Genomic DNA, 27279 nt, shown 5'->3' with positions numbered 1-27279 from the left:
CCATGTATTCTCCCCTCCACAGTCACAATGACACGTTTTCCCCATTGGCTCGGTGACTGGTCATGTGATCATGATGATAAACGGTCGTCTGATATGAATGTGATGATCATTACAGCCCCCAGCGGTACTGTATCTGCACCGAACACTGTCCCCACCAACCCACCACAGTATCCCATCTTCACCACCAACCCCACCAACCCACCACCGTATCCCATCGTCCCACCAACCCCACCAACCCACCACCGTATCCCATCTTCACCACCAACCCACCACCGTATCCCATCTTCCCCACCAACCCACCACCGTATCCCATCTTCACCACCAACCCACCACCGTATCCCATCTTCACCACCAACCCACCACCGTATCCCATCTTCCCCACCAACCCCACCAACCCCACCAACCCACCACCGTATCCCATCTTCACCACCAACCCACCACCGTATCCCATCTTCACCACCAACCCACCACCGTATCCCATCTTCCCCACCAACCCCACCAACCCCACCAACCCACCACCGTATCCCATCTTCACCACCAACCCACCACCGTATCCCATCTTCACCACCAACCCACCACCGTATCCCATCTTCCCCACCAACCCACCACCGTATCCCATCTTCACCACCAACCCACCACCGTATCCCATCTTTACCGCCAACCCACCACCGTATCCCATCTTCACCACCAACCCACCACCGTATCCCATCTTCCCCACCAACCCCACCAACCCACCACCGTATCCCATCGTCCCCACCAACCCCACCAACCCACCACCGTATCCCATCTTCACCACCAACCCACCACCATATCCCATCGTCCCCACCAACCCCACCAACCCACCACCGTATCCCATCGTCCCCACCAACCCCACCAACCCACCACCGTATCCCATCTTCACCACCAACCCACCACCATATCCCATCGTCCCCACCAACCCCACCAACCCACCACCGTATCCCATCTTCACCACCAACCCACCACCATATCCCATCTTCACCACCAACCCACCACCGTATCCCATCTTCCCCACCAACCCACCACCGTATCCCATCTTCCCCACCAACCCACCACCGTATCCCATCTTCCCCACCAACCCACCACCGTATCCCATCTTCCCCACCAACCCACCACCGTATCCCATCTTCCCCACCAACCCACCACCGTATCCCATCTTCCCCACCAACCCACCACCGTATCCCATCTTCCCCACCAACCCACCACCGTATCCCATCTTCACCACCAACCCTCCACCGTATCCCATCTTCCCCACCAACCCACCACCGTATCCCATCTTCCCCACCAACCCACCACCGTATCCCATCTTCCCCACCAACCCACCACCGTATCCCATCTTCCTCACCAACCCACCACCGTATCCCATCTTCCCCACCAACCCACCACCGTATCCCATCTTCCTCACCAACCCACCACCGTATCCCATCTTCCCCACCAACCCACCACCGTATCCCATCTTCACCACCAACCCACCACCGTATCCCATCTTCCCCACCAACCCACCACCGTATCCCATCTTCCCCACCAACCCACCACCGTATCCCATCTTCCCCACCAACCCACCACCGTATCCCATCTTCCCCACCAACCCACCACCGTATCCCATCTTCCCCACCAACCCACCACCGTATCCCATCTTCACCACCAACCCTCCACCGTATCCCATCTTCCCCACCAACCCACCACCGTATCCCATCTTCCCCACCAACCCACCACCGTATCCCATCTTCACCACCAACCCACCACCGTATCCCATCTTCCCCACCAACCCACCACCGTATCCCATCTTCACCACCAACCCTCCACCGTATCCCATCTTCCCCACCAACCCACCACCGTATCCCATCTTCCCCACCAACCCACCACCGTATCCCATCTTCACCACCAACCCACCACCGTATCCCATCTTCCCCACCAACCCACCACCGTATCCCATCTTCCTCACCAACCCACCACCGTATCCCATCTTCCCCACCAACCCACCACCGTATCCCATCTTCACCACCAACCCACCACCGTATCCCATCTTCCCCACCAACCCACCACCGTATCCCATCTTCCTCACCAACCCACCACCGTATCCCATCTTCCCCACCAACCCACCACCGTATCCCATCTTCACCACCAACCCACCACCGTATCCCATCTTCCCCACCAACCCCACCAACCCCACCAACCCACCACCGTATCCCATCTTCACCACCAACCCACCACCGTATCCCATCTTCACCACCAACCCACCACCGTATCCCATCTTCCCCACCAACCCACCACCGTATCCCATCTTCACCACCAACCCACCACCGTATCCCATCTTTACCGCCAACCCACCACCGTATCCCATCTTCACCACCAACCCACCACCGTATCCCATCTTCCCCACCAACCCCACCAACCCACCACCGTATCCCATCGTCCCCACCAACCCCACCAACCCACCACCGTATCCCATCTTCACCACCAACCCACCACCATATCCCATCGTCCCCACCAACCCCACCAACCCACCACCGTATCCCATCGTCCCCACCAACCCCACCAACCCACCACCGTATCCCATCTTCACCACCAACCCACCACCATATCCCATCGTCCCCACCAACCCCACCAACCCACCACCGTATCCCATCTTCACCACCAACCCACCACCATATCCCATCTTCACCACCAACCCACCACCGTATCCCATCTTCCCCACCAACCCACCACCGTATCCCATCTTCCCCACCAACCCACCACCGTATCCCATCTTCCCCACCAACCCACCACCGTATCCCATCTTCCCCACCAACCCACCACCGTATCCCATCTTCCCCACCAACCCACCACCGTATCCCATCTTCCCCACCAACCCACCACCGTATCCCATCTTCCCCACCAACCCACCACCGTATCCCATCTTCACCACCAACCCTCCACCGTATCCCATCTTCCCCACCAACCCACCACCGTATCCCATCTTCCCCACCAACCCACCACCGTATCCCATCTTCACCACCAACCCACCACCGTATCCCATCTTCCCCACCAACCCACCACCGTATCCCATCTTCACCACCAACCCTCCACCGTATCCCATCTTCCCCACCAACCCACCACCGTATCCCATCTTCCCCACCAACCCACCACCGTATCCCATCTTCACCACCAACCCACCACCGTATCCCATCTTCCCCACCAACCCACCACCGTATCCCATCTTCCTCACCAACCCACCACCGTATCCCATCTTCCCCACCAACCCACCACCGTATCCCATCTTCACCACCAACCCACCACCGTATCCCATCTTCCCCACCAACCCACCACCGTATCCCATCTTCCTCACCAACCCACCACCGTATCCCATCTTCCCCACCAACCCACCACCGTATCCCATCTTCACCACCAACCCACCACCGTATCCCATCTTCCCCACCAACCCCACCAACCCCACCAACCCACCACCGTATCCCATCTTCACCACCAACCCACCACCGTATCCCATCTTCACCACCAACCCACCACCGTATCCCATCTTCCCCACCAACCCACCACCGTATCCCATCTTCACCACCAACCCACCACCGTATCCCATCTTTACCGCCAACCCACCACCGTATCCCATCTTCACCACCAACCCACCACCGTATCCCATCTTCCCCACCAACCCCACCAACCCACCACCGTATCCCATCGTCCCCACCAACCCCACCAACCCACCACCGTATCCCATCTTCACCACCAACCCACCACCATATCCCATCGTCCCCACCAACCCCACCAACCCACCACCGTATCCCATCGTCCCCACCAACCCCACCAACCCACCACCGTATCCCATCTTCACCACCAACCCACCACCATATCCCATCGTCCCCACCAACCCCACCAACCCACCACCGTATCCCATCTTCACCACCAACCCACCACCATATCCCATCTTCACCACCAACCCACCACCGTATCCCATCTTCCCCACCAACCCACCACCGTATCCCATCTTCCCCACCAACCCACCACCGTATCCCATCTTCCCCACCAACCCACCACCGTATCCCATCTTCCCCACCAACCCACCACCGTATCCCATCTTCCCCACCAACCCACCACCGTATCCCATCTTCCCCACCAACCCACCACCGTATCCCATCTTCCCCACCAACCCACCACCGTATCCCATCTTCACCACCAACCCTCCACCGTATCCCATCTTCCCCACCAACCCACCACCGTATCCCATCTTCCCCACCAACCCACCACCGTATCCCATCTTCACCACCAACCCACCACCGTATCCCATCTTCCCCACCAACCCACCACCGTATCCCATCTTCACCACCAACCCTCCACCGTATCCCATCTTCCCCACCAACCCACCACCGTATCCCATCTTCCCCACCAACCCACCACCGTATCCCATCTTCACCACCAACCCACCACCGTATCCCATCTTCCCCACCAACCCACCACCGTATCCCATCTTCCTCACCAACCCACCACCGTATCCCATCTTCCCCACCAACCCACCACCGTATCCCATCTTCACCACCAACCCACCACCGTATCCCATCTTCCCCACCAACCCACCACCGTATCCCATCTTCCTCACCAACCCACCACCGTATCCCATCTTCCCCACCAACCCACCACCGTATCCCATCTTCACCACCAACCCACCACCGTATCCCATCTTCCCCACCAACCCAACACCATATCCCATCTTCCCCACCAACCCAACACCATATCCCATCTTCACCACCAACCCACCACCATATCCCATAAATATCTGACTCACAAAGAGCTGCTTAAATTCAACTTCAACTGCCATTTGACTTTTTTCGCTGTTGTTGTTGTTTTTTTAAATCAGCTTCCTTGACATTTTACAATTTAATGTGCTGTTTTGAATTAACAATAAATTCCAGCAGAGTTCAATTCTCTTTGAGTTATAAGGGTGTAAACTGTCACATTATGATGCTTTGTTATGCGATATTCAATCCCTATTAGAGCTTCCTGCAAGTTGAATTTAACAGGGATTTATACAGTCCCACAAAATGGGTGTGGGACCAAAGAAACCTCAAAATATAATTGTTATAAATAGATATGCAGTCAGGGAGGGTAAAGAAATTAAACATTTATATTGGAAATGCAATTCCTCCATTTAGCCACTAGGTGGTATCAGGCTGACCCAGCAGTCATGTATCCGTCTATCCCCCAGGATGCACTGTTTGCTAACTGAATTTCAATTTTCAAACTAATTAGTATCAAAACCTAAATATGTTAATTATTTATTGATTTTTTCATTTTTTTATTTTTTTATCTTTTACTATTTATGTATTGTATTTTTTTTTTTTCATTCAATATTGTAACTAACTGGCCTACTGGCCCTCGTCTCCCTTCCATCCTGTCTCTGCTGTAGGGTGAGGCTGGCAAACCCGGCAAAGGTGGTGAACGTGGACCTTCTGGTCCTCAGGTATGGTTTAATTTATCTCTTTATCATCTGTTATTGGTTAATTAATCTGTTAATATATCTCTTCATTTATCTGTTATTGGTTAATTAATCTGTTAATATATCTCTTCATTTATCCCTACATTTATCTGTTATTGGTTAATTAATCTGTTAATATATCTCTTCATTTATCTGTTATTGGTTAATTAATCTGTTAATATATCTCTTCATTTATCCCTACATTTATCTGTTCATTTATCTACTCACAGTTTTTCTCACAGCCTATTCATGCTGCCTCAGTAATTACATTTGTACACACACTATCCCAATATGATCAGTCAAGAAGAGAAGTGTATTTGACAGACATAACAGGCATACCATCTACAGTCAGAAGACTCTCCAAGATGATTCAGTCAGATACAGTACAGTTAGAAGACTCTCCAAGATGATTCAGTCAGATACAGTCCAGTCAGAAGACTCCAAAATGATTCAGTCAGATACAGTCCAGTTAGAAGACTCCAAGATGATTCAGTCAGATACAGTCCAGTCAGAAGACTCCAAGATGATTCAGTCAGATACAGTACAGTCAGAAGACTCCAAGATGATTCAGTCAGATACAGTACAGTTAGAAGACTCTCCAAGATGATTCAGTCAGATACAGTCCAGTCAGAAGACTCCAAGATGATTCAGTCAGATACAGTCCAGTTAGAAGACTCCAAGATGATTCAGTCAGATACAGTACAGTCAGAAGACTCCAAGATGATTCAGTCAGATACAGTACAGTTAGAAGACTCTCCAAGATGATTCAGTCAGATACAGTCCAGTCAGAAGACTCCAAGATGATTCAGTCAGATACAGTCCAGTCAGAAGACTCCAAGATGATTCAGTCAGATACAGTACAGTCAGAAGACTCCAAGATGATTCAGTCAGATACAGTACAGTTAGAAGACTCTCCAAGATGATTCAGTCAGATACAGTACTGTCAGAAGACTCTCCAAGATGATTCAGTCAGATACAGTCCAGTTAGAAGACTCTCCAAGATGATTCAGTCAGATACAGTCCAGTCAGAAGACTCCAAAATGATTCAGTCAGATACAGTCCAGTTAGAAGACTCCAAGATGATTCAGTCAGATACAGTCCAGTCAGAAGACTCCAAGATGATTCAGTCAGATACAGTCCAGTCAGAAGACTCCAAGATGATTCAGTCAGATACAGTACAGTTAGAAGACTCTCCAAGATGATTCAGTCAGATACAGTCCAGTCAGAAGACTCCAAGATGATTCAGTCAGATACAGTCCAGTCAGAAGACTCCAAGATGATTCAATCAGATACAGTACAGTTAGACGACTCTCCAAGATGATTCAGTCAGATACTGTCCAGTCAGAAGACTCTCCAAGATGATTCAGTCAGATACAGTCCAGTCAGAAGACTCCAAGATGATTCAGTCAGATACAGTCCAGTCAGAAGACTCCAAGATGATTCAATCAGATACAGTACAGTTAGACGACTCTCCAAGATGATTCAGTCAGATACTGTCCAGTCAGAAGACTCCAAGATGATTCAATCAGATACAGTCCAGTCAGAAGACTCCAATATGATTCAGTCAGACAAGACAAAGAGAGAAAGAGCTGTTCTCTACTAAATCAACCCTGATGTCACCTGGCCCTCTGGCCCTCTGGCCATCATATGCCTGGCTCTAAACCAGAGCAGGAAAACAGATCCTGAGAATAACTGAATAGGGAAAAATAATTTAATTATCTTTCATCTCTCCTTTATCTATCTATCTTTCTCTTTCTCTCTCCTCTTTTTATGTTGTTCTCTATTCTTCTCTACAACAGGGAGCTCGTGGATTCCCAGGAACTCCCGGTCTGCCTGGAATCAAGGGCCACAGAGTGAGTGATGTCATAGTTATGTCATAGTTATGTCATAGGAATGATAATACAAAATATATACTTTTTATTTAACCCTTACTTTACCATGTAAGTTGACTGAGAACACATTCTCATTTATAGCAATGATCTGGGGAATAGTTACAGAGGAGAGAGAGGGGGGGGGGGGGGGGTGAGTGAGCCAGTTGGAAGCTGGGGATGATTAAGTAGCCAGAGTTTGAATTTAGCCAGGACACCGGGGGTTAACACCCCTACTCTTACGATCAGTAACATGGGCTCATTTAGTGACCACAGAGAGTCAGGACGCACGTATAACGTCCCAACCGAAAGACGGCACCCTACACAGGGCAATGTCCCCAATCACTGCCCTGGGGTAAGAGGAAAGAGTGCCTCCTACCTGCCGTCGGGCACCACTTCCAGCAGCATCTGGTCTCCCATCCAGGAAGCGACCCTGCTTAGCCTCAGAGGCAAGCGAGTAGTGGGAGGCCCGGTGGTACTGTATGCTGCTGGCTCTAATATGTAATACGGCATCTTCAAATGTGTTCTTTCCTGTCTAGCTGATTTTAGTGTCGTTGTATGTTTTCCTCTGTTCTGCTGCTGCAACAACGCCCAGTCAACGAGCCAGTAAAGATGCTGTGAATAATCCTTCACTGATTTTGACTCTTGGCTCTCAGTCAAATCAAATCGAATGTATTTTACAAAGCCATTTTTACATCAGCCGATGTCACAAAGTCCCGCTCTCATGATATCGTGTTTATCTCCTCTTTCCAGGGTTATCCAGGTCTGGATGGACTCAAGGGAGAGGGTGGAGCTGCTGGTTCTAAGGTGGGAAGGACTCTAACAATAGAATTCTCTATCTCTCTCACGTTATTTTAATCTCACACATATCCTGGTTGACTTTCTTGGTTGTTTGTTACGTTGGGAAACCTGTCTAAACTTCCCTTCTGTACCAGAAACATCTCTTGAACGTTCTCTTTTTTTGCTGTCTCTCTCTCTCTCTCTTTCTCTCTCTCTCTCTCTCTCTCTCTCTCTCTTTCTCCCTCTCTCTCTCTCTCTTTCTCTCTCTCTCTCTCTCTCTCTCTCTCTCTCTCTCTCTCTCTCTCTCTCTCTCTCTCTCTCTCTCTCTCTCTCTCTCTCTCTCTCTCTCTCTCTCTCTCTCTCTCTCTCTCTCTCTCTCTCTCTCTCTCTCTCTCTCTCTCTCTCTCTCTCTCTCTCTCTGTTCTGTTCTGTTGTAGGGTGAGTCTGGTGCTCCCGGTGAGAATGGCGCTCCAGGACCAATGGTGAGTACAGATACAGAAGTGATGTAGCGTAGTACTGTATCTGTCACGTTGATGAGCTCCTGTAGACTGAGAACTACTCTCAGTAGATCTGCCACACATACGATATACAATATCTGATATGTTACTGATCAGCTGTACAGATAATTCTGTTTACTGTTTACTGATTGTAACCTGTGCTCCTCTCTCTCTCCCTCTCTAAAGGGACCACGCGGTCTGCCCGGTGAGAGAGGTCGTCCCGGACCCTCTGGTTCTGCTGTAAGTACCTTCTCCTGGCCTAGAACTCAGCCTGGAACCTCCTGCTTAGAACTCATTCTAGAACTTCCCCCTAGAACTCAGCCTGGAATCTCCTGCTTTGGAACTCATTCTAGAACTTCCCCCTAGAACTCAGCCTGTAACCTCCTGCTTTGGAACTCCTTCTAGAACTTCCCCCTAGAACTCAGCCTGGAACCTCCTGCTTAGAACTCATTCTAGAACTTCCCCCTAGAACTCAGCCTGTAACCTCCTGCTTTGGAACTCATTCTAGAACTTCCCCCTAGAACTCAGCCTGTAACCTCCTGCTTTGGAACTCATTCTAGAACTTCCCCCTAGAACTCATCCTGTAACCTCCTGCTTAGAACACATTCCAGAACTCAAAATAGAACTCCCAAAACCGTGTAACATGACCATGGTCTCTACTCATACCAGCCCCAGATCCGTACCCAGACTGTAGTGACATCACAATTCGGAAAGTGAAAGTGAAGGACCTGAACCTCAAAGTCAAATCACAGACAGAGAGAGAACTCTAGCTGGCTTATAGCTAGCTCTCTGTTGAATAAAATTATTATTGAATGATAATTCCATGTCATGACATGGATCGTTACGTCTCAGTGTATGTTGAGTATATGTTGAGCTGGTCCTCTGCTGTGTGGTGACAGTATCTTGTGTTTCTTCTGTCTAGGGCGCTCGTGGTAATGACGGTCTGTCTGGCCCTGCTGGTCCTCCTGTAAGTCTTACAGTTTTATTCATTGTTTCATTTCACTGTACTGAGTATACAAAACATTAAGAACACCTGCTTTTGCCATGAGGTAGACTGACCAGGTGACTACAGGTGAAAGCTATGATCCCTTATTGATGTCACCTGTTAAATCCACTTCAATCAGTGTAGATGAAGGGGAGGAGACAGGTTAAAAAAGGACTTTTAACCCTTGAGACAGTTGAGACATGTATTGTGTCTGTGTGCCATTCAGAGGGTGAATGGGTAAGATAAAACATTGAAGTGTCTTTAAACGGGGTGTGGTAGTAAGTGCCAGGCACACTGGTTTGAGTCAAGAACTGCAACACTGTTGGGTTTTTCAAACTCAACAGTTTCCTGTGTGTATCAAGAATGGTCCACTACCCAAAGGACATCCAGAAAACTTGACACAAAAGTGGGAAGCATTGGAGTCAACATGGGCCAGCATCTTTGTAGAACTCTTTCTACACCTTGATGAATTGAAGCTGTTCTGAGGGCAAAAGGGGATGCAACTCAATATATATTGCAGGTAGCCTAGTGGTTAGAGCGTTGGACTTGTAACCAAAAAGGTTGCAAGATCGAATCCCAGAGCTGATAAGATCTGTCATTCTGCCCCTGAACAAGGCAGTTAACCCACTGTTCCTAGGCCGTCATTGAAAATAAGAATTTGTTCTTAACTGACTTGCCTAGTATAAAAAATAAATATATATATATTTTTTTTATTTAACCTTGATTTAACTAGGAAAGTCAGTTAAGAACAAATTCTTATTTACAATGACGGCCTACCAAAAGGCAAAAGACCTCCTGTGGGGACGGGGGCTGGGATTAAAATTAATAAATGAATACAATATAAATATAGGACTAAACACACAACAAGAGAGACAACACAACACTACATAAAGAGAGACCTAAGACAACAACATAGCACATAGACAACAATACATCACACAAAGCAGCCACAACTTTCAGTTAGAGTGTCCATGATTGAGTCTTTGAAAGATGAGATTGATATAAACTGTCCAATTTGAGTGTTTGTTGCAGCTCGTTCCAGAGACCCAGGAATGTCTGTGCTTTGGGGACCTTTAACAGAATGTGACTGGCAGAACGGGTGTTGTATGTGAAGGATGAGGGCTGCAGTAGATATCTCAGATAGGGGAAGTGAGACCTAAGAGGGTTTTATAAATAAACAATAACCAGTGGGTCTTGCGACAGGTACACAGAGATGACCAGTTTACAGAGGAGTACAGAGTGCAGTGATGTGTCCTATGAGGAGCATTGGTGGATAATCTGATGGCCGAATGGTAAAGAACATTTACCCTTACCTGCCGATCTATAAATTATGTCTCCATAATCTAGCGTGGGTAGGATGGTCATCTGAATCAGGGTTAGTTTGGCAGCTGGGGTGAAAGAGGAGCGATTACGATAGAGGAAACCAAGTCTAGATTTAACTTTAGCCTGCAGCTTTGATATGTGCTGAGAGAAGGACAGTGCACCATCTAGCCATACTCCCAAGTACTTGTATGAGGTGACTACCTCAAGCTCTGAACCCTCAGAGGTAATAATCACACCTGTGGTGAGAGGGGCATTCTTCTTACCAAACCACAACAAGGTGTTCCTAATGTTTTGTATGCTCAGTGTAGGTGTACTATGGGCCAGTTTCCCAGGCACAGATTTATTTTTTTTTACCTTTATTTAACTAGGCAAGTCAGTTAAGAACAAATTTTTACTTTCAATGACGGCCTAGGAACAGTGGGTTAACTGCCTGTTCAGAACGACAGATTTGTACCTTGTCAGCTCGGGGATTTGAACTTGCAACCTTCCGGTTACTAGTCCAATGCTCTAACCACTAGGCTACCCTGCCGAATCAACTGTAGTACTAGACTAAAACGCATACACAATTCAAGTATTTATTAAAAGTTCTTATTAATCTACCGCTGGGCTTAATCTGTGTCCAGGAAACCCAGCCCGAAATGTTTCATCAGAAATGTGACTGCAATACACCTGGACGCCCTTGCAGTGGCAGCAGTGTCTGTTGACTCACTCCCTTCCCTCTCTTCTCCCCCTCCCTTCCCTTCCCTTCCCTCTCCCTCTCCCCTTCCCTCCCCTCCCCTCCCCTCCCCTCCCCTCCCCTCCCCTCTCCTCTCCCCCTCCCCTTCTCCACACTTCTCTCTCTATAGGGCCCAGTCGGTCCTGCAGGTGCTCCAGGCTTCCCCGGCTCTCCAGGTTCTAAGGTATGTCACTGATCTTCACCCTTCCCCCACTCTCTCTCTCTCTCTCTCTCGCTCTCTCTCTGTCTCTCTCTGTCTCTCTCTCTCTCTCTCGCTCTCTCTGTCTCTCTCTCTCTCTCTCGCTCTCTCTCTTTTTTCTCTCTCGCTCTCTCTCTCTGTCTCTCTCTCTCTCTCTCGCTCTCTCTCTCTGTCTCTCTCTCTCTCTCTCTCTCTCTCTCTCTCTCTCTCTCTCTCTCTCTCTCTCTCTGTCTCTCTCTCTCTCTTTTTCTCTCTCTCTCTCCCTCTCTCTCTGTCTCTCTCTCTCTCTCTCTCTCTCTCTCTCTCTCTCTCTCTCTCTGTCTCTCTCTCTCTCTCTCTCTCTATTTCTCTAACTCTAGCTCAGAAAGAATTTGAAAGAAAAAGGTGAGAAAAGAGTGAAAGTGGTGAAACCGGAGAAGGCAGCATTGAAAAGTGCTCTAAAAATAAAATCTATTTTCCTTCATCTGGGTGGAATATTTGAGAGGTTTGTGGTTCGGGAGGTGTGTTGTTTTTCTCTCTCTCTCTGTCTCTCTCTGTCTCTCTCTCTCTCTCTCTCTCTCTCTCTCTCTCTCTCTCTCTCTCTCTCTCTCTCTCTCTCTCTCCGCTTGGGACTGATTTTATTCATTCCTTCTGAACGATAACTAGTGTGTGTGTGTGTGTGTGTGTGTGTGTGTGTGTGTGTGTGTGTGTGCTGCCTGAAGTCTAAAGATCCCATGCTGTACTGCTGGTTTCACTTTCATCTGTCGTCCGTCTCAGTCAGGGAAATCATTTAAGGATTCAGCTATAGGACTAGGGTTGCAGAGCTACAGGTAGCTTACCAAAGAAACTTCAGTCATTTTGGTAAATAACAGAAAATGTATGTCCGTCTATTGTAACTTTGGTCATTTATACTTGAATAACATTAAAAACATGTATTCACACGTAAATATATATTTTTAAATCTATATCTGTGTCCAGAAGTTTATAGTAGACAAACCATATGGTTCAATAGAAAATAAACTAATGAGTGAAAAAAGCATCTAATCAACGATGGCATTATTTTACATGAACTCTTCAACTCTTACAACAATTTACTTTTTTCACAACTTGACACCGAAACATTGACAACAAATACATGTTGACATACTAAAAAACTGTAAAAGAGTGTAAAAAAATAAGTGATAAAATATGAAACACCATATTGACTAAGTTGATGGTTTATATTTTGAAAAATGTTTTACAGCTTTTTTTTTTCTTAACAAAAAAAATAAATCTTATTTCATCATTTAATATATTATATGTTTGGTAAGACCACACAGAGGGCACTAGTTATAATCTGAAGGACCCAAAATGGCCACTAGATATCTTGTGATAAATTACATAAAAACCTTGAAAGATTCTAAAAGTAAACCTTGAAAGTTTCCAGTAATATACTTTGCAACCCTAATCATGTGAATAACTTCATGACCTTTAACCCCATTATAACCAGAGACAGAGGCTCTATCTCAACTCTATAAAGGACACCCTGTCCTGAGCATATTTACAAACCAAAACCCCTGTGAGAAGAGAAGGCCTTGGACGAACTGCTTCGTGACTAGAGATAGATGCCAAAGGATCTGGGAGCTGTGTGTGTGTGTGTGTGTGTGTGTGTGTGTGTGTGTGTGTGTGTGTGTGTGTGTGTGTGTGTGTGTGTGTGTGTGTGTGTGTGTGTGTGTGTGTGTGTGTGTGTGTGTGTGTGTGTGTGTGTGTGTGTGTGTGTGTGTGTGTGTGTGTATGCACTTGTGACTGTGTGTGTGACTAATGTTAAAAAAACACACAGTGAGACAGTAACTTGCCCCAGATGTGTGAACGACAGTGTGTTAAACTATATATACAAAATTCTGTGGACTGCACAGAGGCCTGATCTCAACCCAATCGAACACCTTTGGGACGAATTGGAACGCCGACTGCAGGTCTAATCGCCCAACATCAGTGCCCGACCTCACTAATGCTCTTGTGGCTGAATGGAAGCAAGTACCCGCAGCAACATTCCAACATCTAGTGGAAAGCCTTCCCAGAAGAGTGGAGGCTGTTATAGCAGCAATGTTCCAACATCTAGTGGAAAGCCTTCCCAGAAGAGTGGAGGCTGTTATAGCAGCAATGTTCCAACATCTAGTGGAAAGCCTTCCCAGAAGAGTGGAGGCTGTTATAGCAGCAATGTTCCAACATCTAGTGGAAAGCCTTCCCAGGAGAATGGAGGCTGTTATAGCAGCAATGTTCCAACATCTAGTGGAAAACCTTCCCAGAAGAGTGGAGGCTGTTATAGCAGCAATGTTCCATCATCTAGTGGAAAGCCTTCCCAGAAGAATGGAGGCTGTTATAGCAGCAATGTTCCATCATCTAGTGGAAAGCCTTCCCAGGAGAATGGAGGCTGTTATAGCAGCAATGTTCCAACATCTAGTGGAAAGCCTTCCCAGGAGAATGGAGGCTGTTATAGCAGCAATGTTCCAACATCTAGTGGAAAGCCTTCCCAGAAGAGTGGAGGCTGTTATAGCAGCAATGTTCCATCATCTAGTGGAAAGCCTTCCCAGAAGAATGGAGGCTGTTATAGCAGGGTTAGGGGAGGGGTGGTAGATTTATATATGTATGCATATGAAATATCTATAATATATGGGGGATTGGAAGTGATGCAGACAGTTACATTGATTGAACCACCATCTATCTGCAATAATAAAGCTGAACCCCTCCCTAAAAAAACGAAAACAAACATTATGGACGACATCCCGTGCCAAAAATACCAATCTCTCCACCACCACTTGTACACATTATATTATGTCATCCTACTAAGTCAGAACACCATGGTAACAACAGTTAGGAATTTCATTCATTCATTCACCCAGTTTCCCAAAGGCTGTGACCTCACTACGCTGCGCTATGATTGGTCGAAGCCCTGTCTGACAATATTTAGTCAGGATAAATGTCCTCGTTCTGTTTTGTCAGACCAGTCTGTAAACCATCAGAAACGTGGCTACTGCACTTTCCCCTCATAAAATAACTTTTATATGAAAGCTAAAGTTCATTTCATTTTGACAAAAGTAGGTTTTCTTCTTTTTATTCAAATGCAGCCAATGTTGCTGTAACACTTTTACTCTTCATACCGAGACTTTATACAGTCCTTATATGGAAATGACCTACTTGGTTTTTCAATTAAGATTAAACACTTCTGACTTAAATTTTGACCAGATTTGAAAACTTGAATAAACTTTGTGTATTTGACATCGTGCAAATCCATAACCAATCAAACAGAATCGTCAATTTGCTCAAAAGAGACTCTTTACTGCAATGATGCTAATGACTGACTGACTGATTGGATTATTGATTATAGATTAATTGATCGATTGGTTGTTTGTGTGATTGATTGATTTAATGATTTATTGGATTATTGATTAATTTATAGATTCATCATCGATTGGTTGTTCATTTGATTGATTGATTGATTGATTGATTGATTGAAGTGTTGTATTATTGATTGATTGTCTCTCTCCAGGGAGAAGCTGGCCCCACCGGTGCTCGTGGACCTGAGGGCGCCCAGGGACCCCGTGGAGAGTCAGGAACCCCCGGATCTCCCGGACCCGCCGGCGCTTCTGTGAGTGTCCCCATAAAAAGTGTCCCCATAAAAAGTGTCCCCATAAAAGTTGTCCCCATAAAAAATGTCCCCATAAAAAGTGGCCCTGCAAAAAAAGTGGCCCCATAAAACAGTGTCCCTGTAAAACAGTGTCCCCAAATACTGTCCCTAAACAGTCCCCATGAGTGTCCCCATAAACCTGTGTGTTAGTGTTCCAAGTCACATGACTAGGGCTTTTCCTGATTGAACTATGACCTTACGTATTATTCTATAAGATATGGCCATGTGAAAAGATGTTCTTCCTCTGTCCTTCCCCACAGGGTAACCCTGGTACTGATGGTATTGGAGGATCTAAAGGATCAGCTGTGAGTATACCAGACAACCTCTCCTCTGTCTCTGTCTCCCTCTCTCCCTCTGTCCTCTGTCTCTGTCTCCCTCTCTCCCTCTGTCCTCTGTCTCTGTCTCCCTCTCTCCCTCTGTCCTCTGTCTCTGTCTCCCTCCCTCCCTCTGTCCTCTGTCTCTGTCTCCCTCTCTCCCTTTCTCCTCTGTCTCTGTCTCCCTCTCTCCCTTTCTCCTCTGTCTCTGTCTGCCTCCCTCTCTCCTCTGTCTCTGTCTCCCTCTCTCCCTCTCTCCTCTGTCTCTCTCCCTCCCTCCCTCTCTCCTCTGTCTCTGTCTCCCCCCTCTCTACTCTTCTCCTGTCTTCCTCCCTCCCTCTCTCCTCTTCTCCTGTCTCCCTCTCTCCCTCTCTCCTCGGTCTCTGTCTCCCTCCCCCCTCTCTCTCTCCTCTTCTCCTGTCTCCCTCTCTCCCTCTCTCCCATGTCTCTGTCTCCCTCCCTCTCTCCCCTGTCTCTGTCTCCCTCCCTCCCTCTCTCCCCTGTCTCTGTCTACCTCCCTCTCTCCTCTGTCTCTGTCTCCCTCCCTCCCTCCCTCTCTCCTCTTCTCCTGTCTCCCTCCCTCTCTCCCATGTCTCTGTCTCCCTCCCTCTCTCCCCTGTCTCTGTCTCCCTCTCTCCCTCTCTCCTCTGTCTCTGTCTCCCTCCCTCTCTCCTCTTCTCCTGTCTCCCTCCCTCTCTCCCATGTCCCTGTCTCCCTCCCTCTCTCCCCTGTCTCTGTCTCCCTCCCTCCTTCTCTCCCCTGTCTCTGTCTCCCTCCCTCTCCTCTGTCTCTGTCTCCCTCCCTCTCTCCCCTGTCTCTGTCTCCCTCCCTCCCTCTCTCCCCTGTCTCTGTCTCCCTGCCTCCCTATCTCCCCTGTCTCTGTCTCCCTCCCTCCCTCTCTCCCCTGTCTCTTTCTCCCTGCCTCCCTCTCTCCCCTGCCTTTGTCTCCCTCCCTCCATCTCTCCTCTGTCTCTGTTTCCCTCCATCTCTCCCCTGTCTCTGTCTCCCTCCCTCCCTCTCTCCCCTGTCTCTGTCTCCCTCCCTCCCTCTCTCCCCTGTCTCTGTCTCCCTGCCTCCCTCTCTCCCCTGTCTCTGTCTCCCTCCCTCCCTCTCTCCCCTGTCTCTGTTTCCCTCCCTCTCTCCCCTGTCTCTGTCTCCATCCCTCCCTCTCTCCCCTGTCTCTGTCTCCATGCCTCCCTCTCTCCCCTGTCTCTGTCTCCCTCCCTCCCTCTCTGTTTCCCTCCCTCTCTCCCGTGTCTCTGTTTCCCTCCCTCTCTCCCCTGTCTCTGTCTCCCTCCCTCCCTCTCTCCCCTGTCTCTGTTTCCCTCCCTCTCTCCCCTGTCTCTGTCTCCCTCCATCTCGCCTCTGTCTCTGTCTCCCTCCCTCTCTACCCTGTCTCTGTTTCCATTTACCTGGTCAGGTGACGTGGTTAGGGAAAGCTCTTGGTCCTAACTTCCCCCTAGAACAAGAATAATCATTTAGATCAGGTCCCAACTTCCCCCTAGAACAAGAAGAATCATTTAGATCAGGTCCTAACTTCCCCCTAGAACAAGAAGAATCATTTAGATCAGGTCCTAACTTCCCCCTAGAACAAGAAGAATCATTTAGATCAGGTCCTAACTTCCCCCTAGAACAAGAAGAATCATTTAGATCAGGTCCTAACTTCCCCCTAGAACAAGAAGAATCATTTAGATCAGGTCCCAACTTCCCCCTAGAACAAGAAGAATCATTTAGATCAGGTCCCAACTTACCCCTAGAACAAGAAGAATCATTTAGATCAGGTCCTAACTTCCCCTTAGAACAAGAAGAATAATTTAGATCAGGTCCTAACTTCCCCTTAGAACAAGAAGAATAATTTAGATCAGGTCCTAACTTCCCCTTAGAACAAGAATAATCATTTAGATCAGGTCCTAACTTCCCCTTAGAACAAGAAGAATCATTTAGATCAGGTCCTAACTTCCCCTTAGAACAAGAAGAATCATTTAGATCAGGTCCTAACTTCCCCCTAGAACAAGAAGAATCATTTAGATCAGGTCCTAACTTCCCCCTAGAACAAGAAGAATCATTTAGATCAGGTCCCAACTTCCCCCTAGAACAAGAAGAATCATTTAGATCAGGTCCCAACTTCCCCCTAGAACAAGAAGAATCATTTAGATCAGGTCCTAACTTCCCCTTAGAACAAGAAGAATCATTTAGATCAGGTCCTAACTTCCCCTTAGAACAAGAATAATCATTTAGATCAGGTCCTAACTTCCCCTTAGAACAAGAATAATCATTTAGATCAGGTCCTAACTTCCCCTTAGAACAAGAAGAATAATTTAGATCAGGTCCTAACTTCCCCTTAGAACAAGAAGAATCATTTAGATCAGGTCCTAACTTCCCCTTAGAACAAGAAGAATCATTTAGATCAGGTCCTAACTTCCCCTTAGAACAAGAAGAATCATTTAGATCAGGTCCTAACTTCCCCCTAGAACAAGAAGAATCATTTAGATCAGGTCCTAACTTCCCCTTAGAACAAGAAGAATCATTTAGATCAGGTCCTAACTTCCCCCTAGAACAAGAAGAATCATTTAGATCAGGTCCTAACTTCCCCCTAGAGCAAGAAGAATAATTTAGATCAGGATCATTCATGTGTGTTACGTCACTTTCAGTTAGTTATGGCTTAGACCAGAAACACACACACACACACACACACACACACACACACACACATCTGTCACCTACATAATAGTCAAGCAGACTGCAGCTGAATCTTGGCGTTGGAATGTAGGAGTGAGATCAAGGTCCAGGCATGTCTGTAGCTTCAGCACCTCTGCCACCTGTTCCACCCACTAACTCATGTTACACTGAAGACATACATATATTTATATGTATATACTGTACTTCTTATTCCATTCCTTTACTTAGATGTGTGTGTATTAGGTAGTTGTTGTGGAATTGTTAGATTACTTGTTAGATTTGTGTGTATTAGGTAGTTGTTGTGGAATTGTTAGATTACTTGTTAGATTTGTGTGTATTAGGTAGTTGTTGTGGAATTGTTAGATTACATGTTAGATATTACTGCACTGTCGGAACTAGAAGCACAAGCATTTTGTACACTCGTATTAACATCTGCTAACCATGTGTATGTGACAGATAACATTTGATTTGATTTGAGCCATACATCTAAAAGCCTAGATAAATAAAGTTGTATATTTTTTTCCCCTCGTTGATCTAGAAGCAGTGAACACATCACAACTTATTTTCAGATCTCGATATCGTCCTGTTACTCGGTTTAGTGTTCCCTTCCAATATCACACAGGGATCCTTTCAGCGTGATGACTGATTGATTGATACGTGATTGACATCTCTCTACTACAGGGTGCCCCTGGTATCGCTGGCGCGCCTGGCTTCCCCGGGCCCCGTGGCCCTCCAGGACCCCAGGGGGCCACTGGACCTCTCGGACCAAAGGGAACATCTGTACGTCCAAACTATCTCTCCTCAAATCTGTTTCTCCGAACTTGTTATAATATGTAATGAATGTCAGGGATGGTACGATGTAGTATAGTAAAATACTGTTATGTGATTCAGTTTGCATTTCAAGGCTAGTAATATACAACTTCATTGGTCTGTAACAATGACCCATGTGTTTGTTGTCTTCTTCTTTAGGGTGACCCCGGTATCCCAGGTTTCAAGGGTGAGGCTGGACCCAAGGGAGAGCTTGTGAGTGTTATTATTTTTGAAGCTGCTGCTCTTACCACTGTGCTTTTGTCCGAACTCTGTCTCTGTCTCTGTCTCTGTCTCTCTCTGTCTCTCTCTCTCTCTCTCTCTCTCTCTCTCTCTCTCTCTGTCTCTGTCTCTCTCTCTCTGTCTCTCTCTGTCTCTCTCTCTCTCTCTCTCTCTCTCTCTCTCTGTCTCTCTCTCTCTCTCTCTCTCTCTCTCTGTCTCTCTCTGTCTCTCTCTCTGTCTCTCTCTCTCTCTCTCTCTGTCTCTGTCTCTGTCTCTGTCTCTCTCTCTCTCTCTGTCTCTGTCTCTGTCTCTGTCTCAGTCTCTCTCTTTCTCTCTCTCTCTCTCTCTCTCTCTCTCTCTCTCTCTCTCTTTCTCTCTCTCTCTCTGTCTCTCTCTCTCTCTCTCTCTCTCTCTCTCTCTCTCTCTGTCTCTGTCTCTCTCTCTCTGTCTCTCTCTGTCTCTCTCTCTCTCTCTCTCTCTGTCTCTCTCTCTCTCTCTCTCTGTCTCTGTCTCTGTCTCTGTCTCTCTCTCTCTCTCTGTCTCTGTCTCTGTCTCTGTCTCTCTCTGTCTCTCTCTCTCTCTCTCTCTCTCTCTCTCTCTCTCTGTCTCTGTCTCTCTCTCTCTGTCTCTCTCTGTCTCTCTCTCTCTCTCTCTCTCTCTCTCTCTCTCTCTCTCTCTCTCTCTCTCTCTCTCTCTCTCTCTCTCTCTCTCTCTCTCTCTCTCTCTCTGTCTCTCTCTCTCTCTCTCTCTCTCTCTCTCTCTGTCTCTGTCTCTCTCTCTCTGTCTCTCTCTGTCTCTCTCTCTCTCTCTCTCTCTGTCTCTCTCTCTCTCTCTCTCTGTCTCTGTCTCTGTCTCTGTCTCTCTCTCTCTCTCTGTCTCTGTCTCTGTCTCTGTCTCAGTCTCTGTCTCCATCATTCTTTCATCCTTCCTCTCTGATAGTAGTCCCTCAACATACTGGACAAGGTCCAAGAGTTTATAACACCCCATGAGACACACACACAGTATGGAGAGCATCCCAGATTTCTTCCAGACGGTAACAGAGTTTGTAACTGGTCACAAGGGAGTCCTATTTATTTATTACCGCTCAACAATCCAGCATTAGGACAACTAATGGCGCAGGCAAGCAAACAGAAAAACATTTTATGAAAAAAGAAAAGATAATCAAGATGGCTTATTTATCATGAGAAAACTCTGACCCCCCAAAGTATTTACCAAGCTGCAGAGATCTTACTTAATGATAAGACTTCCACTTCCTCTTTTTGTTCAGTCTTCCCACCCAGCTTCACCTAACATCAGCATGTTAGCATCTTGAACAGTTTCTCTCCCTTCTTAGTATCTTGGCTATAGTGCCCTCAACCTCAAGTCATCTTGCAGTACAATCTTTCAATTGAATTGATTGATTTTTAGAGATGATGGATATTAAATCAAATCAAATGTATTTATAAAGCCCTTCTTACATCTTACAAGTGCTATAGAGAAGCCTCAGCCTAAAACCCCAAACAGAAACCCAGCCTAAAACCCCAAACAGCAACCCAGCCTAAAACCCCAAACAGCAAGCAATGCAGGTGTAGAAGCACGGTGGCTAGGAAAAACTCAAGAGAAAGGTCCTCTTCTGGCTCTGCCGGGTAGAGATTATAACAGAACATGGCCAAGATGTTCAAATATTCATAGATGACCAGCAGGGTCAAATAATAATAATCACAGTTGTTGTCAAGGGTGCAGCAAGTCGGCACCTCAGGAGTAAATGTCAGTTGGCTTTTCATAGCCGATCATTCAGAGTATCTCTACCTCTCCTGCTGTCTCTAGAGAGTTGAAAACAGCAGGTCTGGGACAAGGTAGCACGTCCGGTGAACAGGTCAGGGTTCCATAGCCGCAGGCAGAACAATTGAAACTGGAGCATTAAATGTGATTACTGACATCCAGTTGTTTTTGTTTAGGGACCAGCCGGTCCACAAGGAGCACTTGGCCCTGCAGGAGAGGAGGGGAAGAGGGGACCCAGAGGAGAGCCCGGCGCTGCTGGACCTCTTGGACCTCCCGGAGAGAGAGTGAGTACCACCCATGTTATCACCCATGTGATCACCCATGTGATCACCCATGTGATCACCCATGTTACCACCCATGTTACCACCCATGTGATCGCCCATGTTATCACCCACATGATCACCCACATGATCACCCACATTATCACCCATGTTATCACCCATGTTACCACCCATGTGATCACCCATGTGATCGCCCATGTTATCACCCATGTTATCACCCATGTGATCACCCATGTGATCACCCATGTGACCACCCACGTTATCACCCACGTTATCACCCATGTGATCACCCATGTTATCCCCCATGTGATCGCCATGTGATCACCCATGTGATCACCCATGTTATCACCCATGTTACCACCCATGTGATCACCCATGTGATCGCCCATGTTATCACCCACATGATCACCCACATGATCACCCACGTTATCACCCATGTTATCACCCATGTTGTCTCCCCGTCAGAATACACACGGCCACCTATCATTCCAAAACCACTTGTCGAGGCGCTATGTGTTTTGTATGCCGTAAAACTGAGGAAATGACATGAGCAGCTACTAGACCTGTGTGCGGCCACAGAACGGGCTGTCCGTTCCATTTTATATTCATCACACACGATGTTCTCACTCCCAGCGTTAAATGTTGAATCGTTTTTTTTTTTAATTTTCTTCCTGACCTCACCCTGAACCCTGTTGTTGTTGTTTTTTGTTTAGGGCGCCCCCGGTAACCGTGGTTTCCCAGGTCAGGATGGTCTGGCTGGTCCCAAGGTAAGCGTCACCATGACAACGTGGTCCCAGAGGATGGGATTATCGTTATTAAGGGGATGGGAAACTAACTGCTGTGGTACAGGATACGTTCACCCGCAACTGAATAGGCTACTCTAAAACTGGCAGGACTAGGGAGATGAATTCTATACTACATGAGTCAGCAGTGACATGGCTGTAAATCTGAAACCATGGCGATCACGGCAGATAGACTTATCCACAGCACTGCAGGGTTATACACGCAGTTAGCTGAGCATTTAATCCACAGTTAAACATCCCGTGCTTGAATAGTAGTGACGATTCTTCCTCGCTGACTCAAATCGCTGATATATTGGAATCCTTAGGCGATTGCAACCCCAATCTGACTAAATATTCTGCGACAATATTTAGTCACAGCTGTGAATGACAGAAAATGATGAGTCACAAAGAAAGACGGAGCTTCTGTTGGTGTCAGTGGAGTCAACTGTAATTCCACTATTAACCACCAGAGGTCAGCACCAAACCTCACACCACACCACCAACTCAGACTGGAAGCATTTAATTTCATTATAAATTAATGTATTGTTCACTTTTTTATTATTATTCCTATTCATTAAATATGGTGAATGAGTCAGAAGGGATATTTTCTCAGTTCATCATGTCAAGACAATTGACTCCCGTCATTTTGACATGTCATTACCAGGTCCTCAGAGGCCCGGTTGCCTAGCGTAGCCTCGGTGTGAAGTGACTAGACGGAGAGGACGTTATCCACATAGAGGTGAATTCTAACTTCCACTCAAGTCAAATGAATGTCAATTCGACTTAAATGGAAGCGAGGATTCGCCCCGGAGTGACTGACTCATTGTCCTTCTTAAAAATAATCTAAACCTCCATGACACTTCACAAGATGACTATGTCCCAGAAGAAAAAAAATAAAGGAACATACAGATATCTGTAATGGTCTGTTGAGGTTTATTAAGGGACAAACACACAGGCTTACATTTCAGTGTGTCACAGTGTCAGACACTTCCCTCAGTGCGTCTTCAGTTCATTTGTACTCCTAATGCAGGGTCCACTGTAGCCTCATTTAAAGTGTCTGTGGAGGTAGATGTGTCTTGATTGGTTAATTTAGTGATTAATCGATTGATTAATTGATTGATTGATTGATCTCCACTGAGTAACTGTATCATTTGACCTCCTAATACAGGGAACAACTGGCGTTGGTCTTGATTGATTGATTGATTGATTGAGATTCTCCATTGAGTAGCACATTTGTCCTCTTAATCCAGGGAGCTCCTGGCGAGCGTGGAGTCGGCGGCGTGTCCGGCCCTAAGGGAGCCGGCGGTGACCCTGGTCGCCCTGGCGAGCCCGGTCTTCCTGGCGCAAGAGTAAGTTCCACTCCAATATTGTTCTGCCGTCTGTAACAGCAGTATGTATCAATGCTCTGGTAAGATAGAATAGTTCTCCCAACTATGACTGAATAACTCAATACATTATCTCTGTAGTTTTTGACATCATCACGTTGTACCTATGCTACCCCAGGTATTTTGTGAATATGTATGTTACTGTAGTTTGGTCTCAAATCTCCAACATCATTAAACATATAGGCTCATATAGGTGCAATGGCTGCTCTACCAAGACATGATCACTGGAGATTTGACTCACATACAGTACACTTTTGATGAGTCCGAGTTGAATTTCTCAGGGCTTTTAGGAAGTTTGATCCAAATGTGTCTCTCTGCTTGTCCTGTAGGGTCTTACTGGTCGTCCTGGAGATACTGGTCCTCAAGGCAAAGTTGGACCTGGTGTAAGTACACTGTGCTTGTTGTTTGTTTTGATCAATGACTGTAAAAAAAAATATGTTTCTTTTAAACGTTTATTTTAAACATGAACTTGATCACTAGATGAGTCATTATTTTCACAGGACTCTGACCAATGATTTATATAGACACTAGATGAGTCATTATTTTCACAGGACTCTGACCAATGATTTATATAGACACTAGATGAGTCATTATTTTCACAGGACTCTGACCAATGATTTATATAGACACTAGATGAGTCATTATTTTCACAGGACTCTGAGCAATGATTTATATAGACACTAGATGAGTCATTATTTTCACAGGACTCTGACCAATGATTTATCTAGACACTAGATGAGTCAGTATTTTCACAGGACTCTGACCAATGATTTATATAGACACTAGATGAGTCATTATTTTCACAGGACCCTGAGCAATGATTTATATAGACACTAGATGACTGACTGGATTTATATACATCATTGACTCTGACAGTGTAGAAAATCCCTCAGGTGCATGACTTGACGATTTACTTTCACATTGAATTCATGTCCAACTCTATCAAATATCCATCCAGACTTCCCAGTCAGACATGACTTTACGTTATTAGGATGTCTCATCTGCTGATGAAAGATGGGCTTCACAAATAAATGTGATTGCAAGATGAATTGATGGACTGACCCTCCTGGGTTCACCATTTAGGGTGCTGCTGGTGAGGATGGTCGCCCCGGGCCCCCTGGCCCTATGGGAGCCCGCGGTCAGCCTGGCGTGATGGGATTCCCCGGACCCAAGGGAGCCAACGTGAGTGTCACTGTTAGATTGATTGATTGATTTATTGGGTGTTTGATTGGTTGATTGATTGATTAGGTGTTTGATTGATTGATTTATTTTATTGGGTGTTTGATTGGATGATTGATTGATTTATTTATTGATTGATTTATTGGATGTTTGATTGGTTTATTGATTGATTTATTGGGTGTTTGATTGGTTGATTGATTGATTCATTGGGTGTTTGATTGGTTGATTGATTGATTTATTGGGTGTTTGATTGGTTGATTGATTGATTTATTGGGTGTTTGATTGGTTGATTGATTGATTGATGTATTTTAAAATATGGAGATGATATATCTCCTGATTAGGGCTCTACTCAGAGCTTGGACACTAGTTGCCATGGACAGTGTTTGTCTACTCTGGATACAGCTGGATATCCTTTGTGACTGACTGGTGGGGTGTGTTTTCCTGTGACTAGGGTGAGCCTGGGAAGGGAGGAGAAAAGGGGCTTCTTGGTGCCCCAGGTCTGAGGGTAAGTCATTTCTCTGTTGATCACCCAGACAGACACAGACTGCATTATGGGTAGAAATGTGGCAGAGTAAACATACTTTATGCCCTCTTAGAAAGGATTAGAAATATTAAATGCTTTCAGGAAGGAATTCCAATTCAACCAAATACTGCTGCAAATCATAAATAGCCTGCTAACCCTATTTTTGAGGATATTATATATAATGTAAAATATGTAGAAAACACTGGTATTGTTAGGAAACCATTCCACGTACTCAGTTTATCCCCAACCAGTAGTGATAGTTATAATTACATCTATCAGTCAACTGGCTCCCATGGCCCCATGAATGGCCTCCACACTGGTGATATCTCTCTCTCGCTTTCTCTCCTTCTCTCACATCCCTCTCTCTGTCTCCCTATAGGGTCTTCCTGGAAAGGATGGTGAGACTGGAGCTGCTGGACCACCTGGCCCTGCTGTGAGTGTCTTTACCTGTCCAATCCCACTCTAAAACGACCTGATAACTCAAGCCTTCCCATAGCCCAGGCTGGATATAATTCTCAGTGTTCAACAAGTGTCGTTGTCAATTCACAGCTCGCTAACCTTTCTGATTTATGTTTCGTTGTGGATGTAAGATTGTATGATTATTGTAAGAATGAATCGACAAGACAAGACCAACTTGTTCACAATGACTTGGTTAGATGTGTCAATTGAGTTTAAAGGCACAATTCTTAATGAGTTTTTCACGGCAGCCCAGCCACAGCTATAATGCTCAGTGTTAACCCTTCGTTTACCACAGGGCCCTGCTGGAGAAAGAGGAGAGCAAGGACAGCCTGGACCTTCTGGCTTCCAGGTTAGTGTCTGTCTGTCTGTCTCTGTCTGTCTGTCTGTCACTCTGCGTTCACTGTGTACCTGTCTGTCTGTCTGTCTGTCACTCTGCGTTCACTGTCTGTCTGTCTGTCTGTCTGTCTGTCTGTCTGTCTGTCTGTCTGTCTGTCTGTCTGTCTGTCTGTCTGTCTGTCTGTCACTCTGCGTTCACATGCTCCCATCATATACAGTATCATATAGACTACGTGTCCAATCACATTGACATATAGACTACATGTGTCCAATCACATTGACATATAGACTACATGTGTCCAATCACATTGACATATAGACTACATGTGTCCAATCACATTGACATATAGACTACATGTGTCCAATCACATTGACATATAGACTACATGTGTCCAATCACATTGACATATAGACTACATGTGTCCAATCACATTGACATATAGACTACATGTGTCCAATCACATTGACATATAGACTACATGTGTCCAATCACATTGACACTCAACTACACTTCGCAAGAGATAACAATAGCCACTTGGTTAGTTGATTGATTGATTCACTGATTGATTCATTGATTTGCTTCCTGTATACAGGGTCTGCCCGGACCTCCCGGCCCACCTGGTGAGGGGGGCAAGCCCGGTGACATGGGTGTTCCAGGAGAGGGTGGAGCTGCTGGTGCCACTGGACCCAGAGTGAGTTTAATCTCCTCCACCTCTCATCTCCCACACCTACAATGTTCATATAGCTAACTCCCATTTAAGAGAATGGGAGGAACTCATACAGAGTAATGCTGAGCAATACTATGAACCATCCATCCCTGTCTCTGTCTGTCACCCTGTAGGGTGAGCGTGGTTTCCCAGGAGAGAGAGGAGGTGCTGGGCCTCAGGGGCTGCAGGGACCTCGTGGTCTGCCTGGAACTCCTGGAACTGACGGACCCAAGGTGAGAGAAACACACTGTGGAGACCTTCTCACATACCTAATATTCCAGATGTTGGACCCTTGGCTGGTAGAATGTCACCCAGGCTAGTAAACTGTCACCCAGAGTGGTAGAATGTC

General features: G+C 46.5%; 1 protein-coding gene across 2 annotated transcripts in view; it reads left to right on the top strand.

Moving 5' to 3' along the window:
- The window catches only part of col2a1b (collagen, type II, alpha 1b), an 81010-nt gene that overhangs the window by 34226 nt on the left and 19505 nt on the right, over nucleotides 1-27279 (top strand). For both annotated transcript variants that reach the window (XM_036950896.2, XM_090206469.1), the window contains 21 exons: nucleotides 5417-5470; nucleotides 7285-7338; nucleotides 8107-8160; nucleotides 8571-8615; nucleotides 8817-8870; nucleotides 9553-9597; nucleotides 11784-11837; nucleotides 15358-15456; nucleotides 15756-15800; nucleotides 19170-19268; nucleotides 19458-19511; nucleotides 21455-21562; nucleotides 22273-22326; nucleotides 23592-23690; nucleotides 24056-24109; nucleotides 24810-24908; nucleotides 25357-25410; nucleotides 25808-25861; nucleotides 26183-26236; nucleotides 26817-26915; nucleotides 27065-27163. In XM_036950896.2, coding sequence (XP_036806791.2) covers nucleotides 5417-5470; nucleotides 7285-7338; nucleotides 8107-8160; nucleotides 8571-8615; nucleotides 8817-8870; nucleotides 9553-9597; nucleotides 11784-11837; nucleotides 15358-15456; nucleotides 15756-15800; nucleotides 19170-19268; nucleotides 19458-19511; nucleotides 21455-21562; nucleotides 22273-22326; nucleotides 23592-23690; nucleotides 24056-24109; nucleotides 24810-24908; nucleotides 25357-25410; nucleotides 25808-25861; nucleotides 26183-26236; nucleotides 26817-26915; nucleotides 27065-27163 — 1431 coding nt within the window. The remainder of the gene's footprint in view (nucleotides 1-5416; nucleotides 5471-7284; nucleotides 7339-8106; nucleotides 8161-8570; nucleotides 8616-8816; nucleotides 8871-9552; nucleotides 9598-11783; nucleotides 11838-15357; nucleotides 15457-15755; nucleotides 15801-19169; nucleotides 19269-19457; nucleotides 19512-21454; nucleotides 21563-22272; nucleotides 22327-23591; nucleotides 23691-24055; nucleotides 24110-24809; nucleotides 24909-25356; nucleotides 25411-25807; nucleotides 25862-26182; nucleotides 26237-26816; nucleotides 26916-27064; nucleotides 27164-27279) is intronic.

Source organism: Oncorhynchus mykiss, chromosome 17 (genome assembly GCF_057628025.1).
Source record: "Oncorhynchus mykiss isolate SJ-2025 chromosome 17, ASM5762802v1, whole genome shotgun sequence".
NCBI classification, from domain to species: domain Eukaryota; kingdom Metazoa; phylum Chordata; class Actinopteri; order Salmoniformes; family Salmonidae; genus Oncorhynchus; species Oncorhynchus mykiss.
The sequence above is the reverse complement of the archived record's forward strand: the minus strand, read 5'-3'. Positions and strand labels throughout refer to the sequence as shown.